Source organism: Arachis hypogaea, chromosome 8, assembly GCF_003086295.3.
Source record: "Arachis hypogaea cultivar Tifrunner chromosome 8, arahy.Tifrunner.gnm2.J5K5, whole genome shotgun sequence".
Taxonomy (NCBI): domain Eukaryota; kingdom Viridiplantae; phylum Streptophyta; class Magnoliopsida; order Fabales; family Fabaceae; genus Arachis; species Arachis hypogaea.
This window is the reverse complement of record NC_092043.1, coordinates 40,049,911-40,060,801: the sequence shown is the minus strand read 5'-3', so window position 1 is coordinate 40,060,801 and position 10,891 is coordinate 40,049,911. Positions and strand designations below refer to the sequence as shown.

General features: G+C 31.1%; 1 protein-coding gene across 1 annotated transcript; it reads left to right on the top strand.

Annotated features, from left to right (window-relative positions):
- Positions 1–1,340: 1,340 nt before the first annotated feature.
- On the top strand, positions 1,341–3,903 carry LOC112707432 (protein CUP-SHAPED COTYLEDON 2). The gene is made up of 3 exons (XM_025759174.3): positions 1,341–1,823; positions 1,907–2,190; positions 2,742–3,903. Exons 1-3 carry the CDS (start codon positions 1,628–1,630, stop codon positions 3,372–3,374), a joined length of 1,113 nt encoding a protein of 370 aa, XP_025614959.1. The 5' UTR covers positions 1,341–1,627; the 3' UTR covers positions 3,375–3,903.
- The last annotated feature ends 6,988 nt before the right edge of the window (positions 3,904–10,891 follow it).

Sequence of the window (10,891 nt, the reverse complement as noted above, 5' to 3'; positions counted from 1 at the left end):
CATTCATTATAACAAACTTAAACTAATTTAGTTTAATTGACTGGTCTGCTCATTTTTTTATTTAAATAAATATTAGGTGGTCAAATTTTATTTTATATATACAATAATTTATTAATTAATTATAAATTTTTAAATAAAATTTAAATTTACAATAAATTAATTTTTAGTCTATCAATTAAAAGATATTCTGAAAAAAGAAATTATAATAAATTCTTATTAACAAAACATTACATTTATCAAAAGTTAGTTAAGAGATGATAGAAATATTTAAATTTAAATTCATTTTATATGTAGTTTAATTTATTTTATATTTTAATATATATTCTCATGGTATCTCCTAATTCGGGGGTTAAGGACTAATTTGTCGCGATACTGAGCTCCATTTAAGGGTTTATTGCTGGTCAATGAATTACTGCATGCATAGAGCGAAATTCGAATCCCCGACACTTACTTAAACGGACTAGCAAGCTAATCACTAGGCCAACCCAACTTGATTATATATATTTTATACTAATAATTAATTTTGATGTACAACTAATATAGTTATTATTATTTCCCTAATTAACCTTGTTACTTAGAATGATTTACAATTTCTACTATCTTGTTATTACTAAAAGCAAGTCTAACACAAACATATTGACATGTAACCTAATGAAAACTCATTATTGGATCAAAAGGCAAATCTAGCAAACATTTGATTCACCATGGATCATCATAAGTAAAGAGACATATAAAACCTTGGATGAAGATGAAATCCAAAATTGTTTGAGTGATGTAGGTCTGGGCTGGTTCACTCTCTCTACCATAAAGAAAAAACACTACTTTCTGTTGCCACTTTCTTCACTGACAAAGGAATACCTGCACACCTTCCTCACACACGCACGCATACTCTCTTTCTCTCTCTCTCTCTCTAGCATTGTGGATTATGATAAGGACCCTGTCAGGGAGAGGAGAGTAGAGAGAGATTTTCAGAATAGGACACTGCACACACAAGAAGAAAACACACACATTTTTCCAACCCCATATCATACATACAAATTCAATAATAATAATAAGGTGGGTACTCCCATGAAGATATTATAATTGTCTTCATGTGATGATTTTTCTTTTTGACTCTTAGATAATGGAATGTAGGGTTAGATTTTGATATGTTATAAAAGTGTTGTTTTTATTTGAAGTGTGGCCAAATCAATAAATCACACTTTTATACAAAGCATCTTCATAAAAAGATGTTTTTTGCATCTTCATTTGAGTAGCTCCCTAATAATAATACTTATTATTATTATTAAACCCCACCCCATGAAGCCCTTATAAACCAAGCACCCTCCTCCATACCAAAAGGCACCACATAGAGCAGAACAACAGAAGAAAGAAAAAAGTGATCCAAACCCCATTATTAATCTCCTTTCACTCTTTTGCTCCTTCTGCTTTTTCTTCAAGTTCTTTCCATTCTCATACAATCCAAATGGCCCCTTAAGAAATACAAATAGATCGAAGAAGAAAGAAAACACAACCACCAAGATTCTCCTCATTCATTCATTCCAACAAAAGGATCTTTACTTAGTTCCTTTTGTTCCTCCCCAAAAAAGAACACTCTTTATTTATTTTCCTTTCAACACTCTTCACCATGGACAGCTTCTACCACCACCATAACCACCACTTTGACAACAGCGACACTCACTTGCCACCTGGATTCCGATTCCACCCCACCGATGAAGAACTCATCACCTACTACCTCGTCAAGAAGGTTCTCGACAACACCTTCACCGGAAGAGCCATAGCTGAAGTTGACCTCAACAAGTGTGAGCCATGGGAGCTCCCTGGTATGTATAACAAGAACTCAAATCAAAATCACTTTTTTATCACACCTCATGTTGTAAATCCATGAAAATGTTGAAACTTTCAGAGAAAGCGAAGATGGGTGAGAAAGAATGGTACTTCTTCAGCTTAAGGGACAGGAAGTACCCAACTGGGTTGCGCACAAATAGAGCGACGGAAGCTGGGTACTGGAAAGCCACTGGAAAAGACAGAGAGATCTACAGCTCCAAGACTTGTGCTCTTGTTGGAATGAAGAAGACACTTGTTTTCTACAGAGGAAGAGCTCCCAAGGGTGAGAAGAGCAACTGGGTGATGCATGAGTATCGGCTTGAAGGCAAATTTGCATACCATTATCTCTCTAGAAGCTCCAAGGTTAGTCATGGAATCGGTAGCTAGATTCTTTGCTTATCATGAGCCGCATGCTAGAGCTATGGAGGCTATAGTAGGGGTGATCGGAAATCTCTGGTTTTATAATTAGGTTCCGTTTATCAATGTTGATTGTTTTTTTCTTGAGGACTCTTGGTTCTTTCATTTGTACTTAGGACTACAACCGCAGGTAGGAGGGTTTCTAAGTTGCTTGCTTTTTTGATTCATATAACTGTTAAAAAGAAGTTTGCATGGGGAGTGTAAACAATGACGCATTAATTGCAGAAAATAAAAGAAAAAATTAGTTGCCAAAAGGTGTGCTACTAATAAGTACTAGTAACATGTATGAAAGAAGCTACTATATTGCATCATGTTATAGGGTTTTGGTTTAGCTTCCATTAATTACACTATTTTCCATAACACTGCTATCAATCTCAAAGATCCTAATCCTATACTATTAGCTTCATGCTCATTCTTCTATTATTCCATTTTTTATACCAACAAATTAATGCTTACAATTATCATTAATTTCAAAAATGTGCTATTTTTTATTTTAGGATGAGTGGGTGATTTCTCGTGTGTTCCAGAAGACAACCACCGGGGGTGGTGGTGGAGGTGGAGGTGGAGGCTCAGCCGTGTCAACCACCGCCGGCGGGTCCAAGAAGGCGAAAATGAGCACTTCAACCACCACTTCTACAATGAGCTTCTGCCCTGAACCAAGTTCTCCCTCTTCGGTTTACCTTCCACCACTTCTCGACTCTTCACCTTACACTACCGCCACCACAGGCTCCGTCACCTCCGCCGCCGCAGCATACGACGGCCGCCAGAGCTCCTCCTTCGACAACAACAACAACAACAACGATAGCACAAGGGAGCACGTGTCCTGTTTCTCCACAATCTCCAACAACTTTGTCAATGGGTTCTTCGATCTTGCTCCTATGGATTCCTTCGCTCGATTCCAAAGAAACAACAATGTCGGTGTTTCTGCATTCCCAAGTCTAAGGTCGCTGCAAGATAACCTTCAAATTAACCCTTTGTTTTTCTCCGCCGCAGCGGCGCAGCCTCTCCACGGCGGCGAGCTTCACGCCGCGGGGACCTGGCCGGTGCCGGATGATCAGAGGGTTGCCGAGGCTGCTGCCGCCGGCATGGCTTTGGGACATTCCGAGCTTGATTGCATGTGGGGCTATTGAAGTCTTTTCCCATTGACCCTTTCAAGCGTTGACTTTCATGGTTAGGATTTGACTAAGAAGTGTCTTTCTACTTTCTAATGCTTTGTTATTATTAGGGTTTGGACTTTATGTTAGACTTGAATTACAAGTTAGTAGTACTTTTTATGGTAGCTTATTAATTATAAGATCTTTGCTAATGCTAATTATTCTATCTCTCTCTCTTGCTAGGGTAGTTTGAATTCGGTTATTGTAACGTGTTGGGGTATTGAAGTTTAAATTCGGTTACTCTAATGTGTGTAATTTCTTAGGGTACTATTATTGTTATTAGAGTACAGTGTACTGTAATATAATGTATGTGGACCACTAGAAGTGTGTTGTAATTGTCTCTAATGTATTTGGGAAGTGTGTTTTATGTGATGTGTGTATTTAGTTCATAAACCATGGTGTGTGGAGTGTGGACCAGTCATGTTTTTTCTTATCTTATTTAGAATTCTCTGACCTATATGTTAGTGAAATTAAATGCAATGTGTCAAGTATTATTATCAGAAAAGTGTGCTGAATCTTGTTCCCTGGTACTATAAATTGGGTTGGTGCTACTAAAAGGGTTAGTTAATTCGTTCATATAATAATAGAGTTGAATTGCTTGAATAGGACAAATTTATTTTCCTCTATTTAATAATGACAATGCCTTGCATATATAAAATAAAATCTTTTCTGATTAGTACATCTCTTAATTATTGTGGTATATAATCTGCATTCAATATTTGCCTCAACTTTATACTAGCATGTATAATGAAATGAAAATTTAATGATTATCAGACTTCCAGACCGTACCATATATAATGCAATCTGTATAGTATAGTATTCATTAATGGAAGTACTTGAGAAATTATTTGTTAAGCAATTATAAATTCATTTTTTTATCTCTCAATTGTTTAGAAGAGTGAGAATTTAAAAATGTTTATACGTTTTCTACAGAAATATCTTTATTTGAATTCTTTTCACTCTTTCATCATTTTGGCGAAAATAAATTCTAATATTAAAATTTTTTTTTGAGGTGAAATAATGCTATTATTATCCAAGAAACTGCAATAATTTATTTACTTGGTTTTGAATTATTTTTTAAGTTATTTTATTATACCTTTTCTAAGTAAAAAAAAAATCATTTTTTTAAACATAATCCAATTATAAAGTATTTTTTAAGGAGGAAAAAAGAAACTAGCAAATAGAGAAGTAAGTAGATATCGCATTATAAGTGAAGTATTATTTATTTATTTATTTATTTGGGATTTAAGAGAAATGATGAATAAGGGTGAAAATAAGTCATGATGTCTGTTAAGAGCCTACAGGTTTAGTTGTGTTTGGTTTGATCTGGCTTACTTTCTTATAAAATAAGTTTAGACGCACACTATTTTAAAAGTTTAAATTTGTTAATAAATTAAGCTCGTAAATTAGTCTTAAAAGACTGCTAAAAATTTTTAAACTTGTTAAAATATAAATAAATATATAAATAATTTTTATAATTAAAAAATTATTAAATATTTAGATGTTTTTATAAATATTAAATTTAATATATTACGTATAAATAATTTTTTATTAAAACATTGATCAAATCTTTTAACATATGTTAAATTTAAATTTAATATTTAAAAATAAATCTATAACAAACTACAGACCAAGTTCTGACTTTGTTGGAGATGAAGGCTGGTTTCCATCCCTAGTGATGATATTGAAAAGTGATGACACAAATATAAATAGATCAAAAGAAAGGCTATATTAATATAAGGGTGAAGGTGAGACAATAGAAGAAGTTGGTATATACGGCTAGCTAGGTTTTCCATCATCATGTTCAATGATGAAATTACCACATTCATTATTTATTTCTCCATCTACAATTCACAATCTTCCTCCCACGCATGCACTCTTTAACAATTATTGCCACAATTGACCTCTCATGTTTCATTTAAATTTTTTTACTAATCTATCCTAAAACACCATCATTTAGAATGAAAAATCACATATGTCAAAAATATTATTATTAAATAATCACTTAAAAGTTTACATAATTTTTATATTCTAACAACTATATATCTCATGCATGAAAATTGTTCCTTTCACTTGATGAAAATGAATTGAATCTGAAAACGGATATTTTGGTAAAACTAAAAGCAAAGGAAAGTTGCATTGCATTGCATAACATAACGCATAGCATTATTTGGGGAAAAGGAGAAAATGGAATTGTTTGGGTAGAATGGTATCATTTATTGGGCGGTTGAAAATTGAAATAGGGGAAACGTACGTATGTAAACAGAAGAGAAGGGTTTGTATGTGTTGAAAATTCACGTGGGGGTTCTGAGTCTAATAGCTAGCTTGTTTTAGACTTAGTGAGTGAGGGAGTGAGGTGAGTACCTTACTACCTTATATATATTATAGCTTTCTGCCTATACCCCGTCCTATACTTGAGGCAGGGACAAATTTAATGCTCTTCCTGTTACCCACTTACCATTCAATCTTTCCTCTTTCTCTTATTTCCCTTCTATTTTTATTCTTTTTACATCTATTCAATTATGTATATATTTTTTTAGGATTTACCTAACATATATATTATAAAGGCATATAATAAGTTTACGATTAATAAAAAAATTTAAATATTTTTAATAAAAAAATTAACTTATAAATTTAATATGTGTCCTTACGATATAAAATAAATAAATCTATTTTTTTTTATAACAAAATGTAAATGGACCTGCATTGTTCAGTTAACATAAGTTTATTATTTAATATCAATCAATTTTATGGTGTCTTTTAATTTGGTATGTAAGTTATCTAAAGTATTTTTTAAAAAATAAAAGATTAAATATTTAAAATTTATTAAATATTAAATAGTTACTTATTTTGGCAAATTAGGTACCATTTATAAAGTACTATAGCAATTACTAAATATGCTATCTAACCTTATTCCAAGTGCTTCTTGGATGATTTTATTATGCTAGGTGAGCTAATACTAGTAGTTACAAATCTATTCTACCAAAATCGATATTTTTTTCCAAGATTTGAAAACGAAATGATAATCGAATCATTAGAATTAAAAGTTTAATCAGAATTAAATTGAATATAAAAATAATATATATGGATAAAGTATATTTTTTATTCTTAAAGTTTGATAAAAGTTTTAAAAATATCCTAAATTTTATTTTGTTTTAATTTTGTCCCAAAAGTTTTTGATTTGCATCAAATATACCCCTAACGACTAATTTTTCAAAAAATTAAAGATCAATTCAATAACAATTTCATAAGAACAATCCTCAACACAAACAAATTAAACATAATTTTCATGCATTATTGTTATATTGATCTTAAATTTTTTGAAAATTTAGCCGTCGAGGATATGTTTGATGCAAATCGAAAACTTGTGAAACAAAATTGAAACAAAATAAAATGTAAAGATATTTTTAAAATTTTTACCAAACTTCAGAAAAAAAAAAAGTATACTCCACCCTATATATATATATGAAAAATATTAGATATATAAATTATTTTTATAAGAAATCTAATCAAGTGTTTTTTAAATATTTTTTTAACTAAAATTTTTTATTATCAATTCTTAAACTATTTGACTAATTTAGTTGAATTTAGCTATCAAAATGACTTAATAATGTAATATTACCGTATATAAAATATTAAAAAAACTGATTTCTTTTTTATTTTATTATTTTAAACTTTTGTACTGGTTATTCTTTGAAGGAGTATTGCAATCTGTAGTTACTTTACTTGGAGCGTATTAGTATTTTATATTTGTAGTGTAATATATAATTTTTATTTATTGCCTTTTTTGGAGTAGATTTATTTTTGCTTTGTATGGAGTTCAGTTTAGAGCAGGTAGTGGCGTAAGGCAGGGGGACCCATAAAAGCTGAGATGACAATATTAGCAAAGGCTTTGAAACCAGCCATCCATCACATTCAACGAGTTTACCCCCCTGGCCCCTTCCCAATTGTCCTCTTCTCACACAAATAAAGTGTTTGCAACACCTACATTATTGCATGCAAATGGAAACTTGCATTATTAATTCAATAAATAAATGGGGACTTTCCATGTTTCGTATTGCTATGGCAAAATTAAACAAAACAATATTCAATGTTGCCTATAATCACAACATCTCTAATCATATACAAATCATTGGCCATTGTTCAAAATAGATGAGTTAAAAGCCAATTAAATAGCTGAAAGACCACAAGCAAAGGTAATTTGGATTGGTTTAACGATTAAATCATTAGTCTGTATAAATAAGTATTAAAAATTTGAATTTTGTTTGTGCATGTAGTAATTTATTGTCAACGACAACACTCTAAGTTTTTCTAACTACATTTTTTTGTTGATCAAAATAAAAAACAAGTGAAGGTAAAAAAGTATTTGTTTTCTTAATTTTTGTACTTTATTCTATATATAAAGAAGAAGAAGATGGAAATAATTATCAAAGCAATATAATAGTGATGACTCTGAAAAGGGGAAAAGAATTAATATGAGATAGAAATTGAGAAAGAAGAAAAGGGTAATTGTTTTGGAACCAAAAAGCCCCATTTGATGGGTAGGCTTTCGAATGAGACACTAAGTCCTTTCCCCAACACCCAATGAAACCAACATTCTAACCATTTTGCCAGACTCTCTCTGCCACTAACAATATTATAATGATGATGATGGTGCTGCCATTGAAGCCAAGCCTTCTGATTGGATGCTAAACAATGATGCATGCATGGTGATGATGATGAAATTCGGGACAGTTGTTGTGGCCTGTGCCTTATATATATAATAATAATAATAATAAGGTGGTTGTACATTAAGGTATTCGAAATTGGGGTGTCTGATCTTTGCATCATTCATCCATTGCAATGAGTATGCCAACATTTTTGGCTCCATGGAAATGGCATGCCACGCGCTGTACTCTATACTGAGTGCTCAACCCTCCCCTTTGGACTTTACTCATACTAATTATTATTTGAGCTGGAGTTCCTTTTATTTCAAAACAAATATATATTTATTGGTGGAAACTCAGCTGCAGTCGACTTCACGTGAAGTTGATAGTTGAGAGCCGTTAGATAATTTGACTGATTTGACTAAATTTTCATCTAACGGCTCTTAACTATTAACTTCATGTGAAGTCGACTGCACTTTAATTTTCACTGTATTTATTGCATTGTATGGTGAATAATTTAGGGTTTAAACTTTACAATTTGAATATTGAATGAGATGCTAATCTTCTTACTTCTTCCAAAAAGATTTGACTTTGAGAGAGTGTAACTTTGCATTGAAAACATGTTACTATATATTTATATCTAAAGTGTAGGAAGCAATGAAGATAATATTTTTTCTTTGACATATTGTGTTGTTAAGAGAGAATTATGAAAGAGGTTATATTGAGAGTAGTTTCCAGCGATTTGGTGTGTAATGTGGCTCTGAAAGAAAGAAATATAAGTGGAAAGAATAACAAGCAAGTGCTAAATTCCAAACGCCAAAAGCTTGCCTTTGGAACTTATCCAAACACAATGGAATCATTGCCCTTTAAAACTCACCTGCTATTGTACTTCACCTCTCTTCCAATTTTATTTGTTTATCAAATAAAAATACCATATGTATACACTAAAAATTAATCTTTAAATTAGTTTATTGTATATTTTGTATAAATATATATTTAATTTATTTTTAATATATATTTTAAATTGATAATTGATTTATAGACTATTTTTTTTTACCACTTACTTCCTTTGAGCTTTTTTTTTTAAATTTATTTTTCCTTTATTGATGCAGTAGTAGTAATAGTACTATTTCAATCTCCTTTTTGGTTCTTCCATACACTCTACCCTTTATTTTCCCCTTGTGGTGAACTATGGAAGGATTTGAATAGTTATATATAATTCATAGTACCCAGCTCCATGGCCCCCCATGGTGTTTTTTTGTCATCCTATTCCAAAAGCAAGTAAGTTTCATTAAAGAGCTACAACCCTTTTTTCCTCTCTCTTTATAGGGATGGGGAGGAGGGGCTGGGGGTAAAAATTATATATGCCAGAAGTTTTTTTAATCGAACATATTAGGTGTATCTCAAAATAAATTATAAATATAAAATACATATTAAAAAGTAAATTAAACTATATATAATTGGTTTTTTTACGGTTTAGGCGTAATCTTATTTTGGTTCTTAAAATTTAAAGTGTTTTATTTGAATTTAAAAAAGTTTTATTTATCTTCAATGTAGTCTCACCCTAAGGTCAAAGTTAAATAACTATTAACGGAATGTCCTACGTGATAGCAGTATAAAAACAAGGTCGATAATCTGGAGAACAAGTACAAACTCCAAAGACACAAAATCAACCGTGAATGCATCAATACGTTGTTTATCTATCATTATCCATAGTTCTATAGAAAATATTTTATTTAAATTGTAAGAAAATAATAAATAAATATATTGATACATCTACGGTTGGTTTTGTGCCTCTAGAATTTGTACTTATTTTCCAAATTATTGACCTTATTCTTGTACTGCTGTCATGTAGGACATTTTGTTAATTATTTAACTTTGACCTAACGGTGGGACTACATTGAAGTTAAACGAATTTTTTTTTATTCAAATAGAACACTTTAAACCTTAAGGACCAAAACAGGATTACGTCCAAACTGTTAGTGTTGCAAGTGTGAGGAGTGTTGAAGTTAGTTCCACATCTAAGAAAGCATGGAAGAGTGAGGAGTTTATAAGATGAGAGACCCATTAACTTGACACCTTAAGGTTTTGAGTTGGATGTGGTGTCTTCTCATCTTATGTTCTCTCACTTGATTCCTCCCCGATTGTCGAGAGCTCCCCACGGTTAATTTAATATTTTATCCTAACTAATTTTAATAGTTTATTTTAATGTATATATAAATAATTTTTTTGTTGCTAACTTTTTATATTATATGATTGGTTGCTTTTCTTGTTTCAATGTTTTCAATGATTCTTACAAAAATAATGTGACATTAAAATATGTTATTCTTATATGGTTCCGTTTTTTAAAATAATTTGGTACATCTTGAAATGAAATAGATTGCATTAAATATGGAATATAATAATAATAATAATAATAATAATAATAATAATAATAATAATAATAATAATATCATTTATCAAAAGCAACGAGTTATTATCAGCGGGTCTATATTTAATTAGGACAATAAAGGAACAATCTGCTCAGACATAATAAAAAAAATCACAAAAAATTTGCATATTCAAAAATTTAAAAATTATATAGTATATACCCAAAAATTCTGCGTTGGGTGGTTATTAGCCACTTTTTTAATTATACATCTTTATTTATCTAAAGAGGAAAACCAAAAACCTTTGCCGTAGTAAATGCGATGGGTTCTTTAAGTTGTGAAGTCTTGGGCTGGGCCAAAACAAGTTAATGTGAATTTGAGGCCTCCTTAATTTGTTATTGTAGGAATAGTAATGGGCTTTGTGAACTTGAACTTGGGCTTAATGAAGACATAGTTGCATTTGTTATGTCACTCGTCT

Excerpts from the sequence above, each read along its gene's own strand:
- LOC112707432 (XM_025759174.3), top strand. The coding sequence starts at position 1,628 with ATGGACAGCTTCTACCACCACCATAACCACCACTTTGACAACAGCGAC. Across the intron at positions 1,824-1,906 it reads TGAGCCATGGGAGCTCCCTG|AGAAAGCGAAGATGGGTGAG; the intron begins GTATGTATAACA and ends TGAAACTTTCAG. Across the intron at positions 2,191-2,741 it reads ATCTCTCTAGAAGCTCCAAG|GATGAGTGGGTGATTTCTCG; the intron begins GTTAGTCATGGA and ends TTTTTATTTTAG.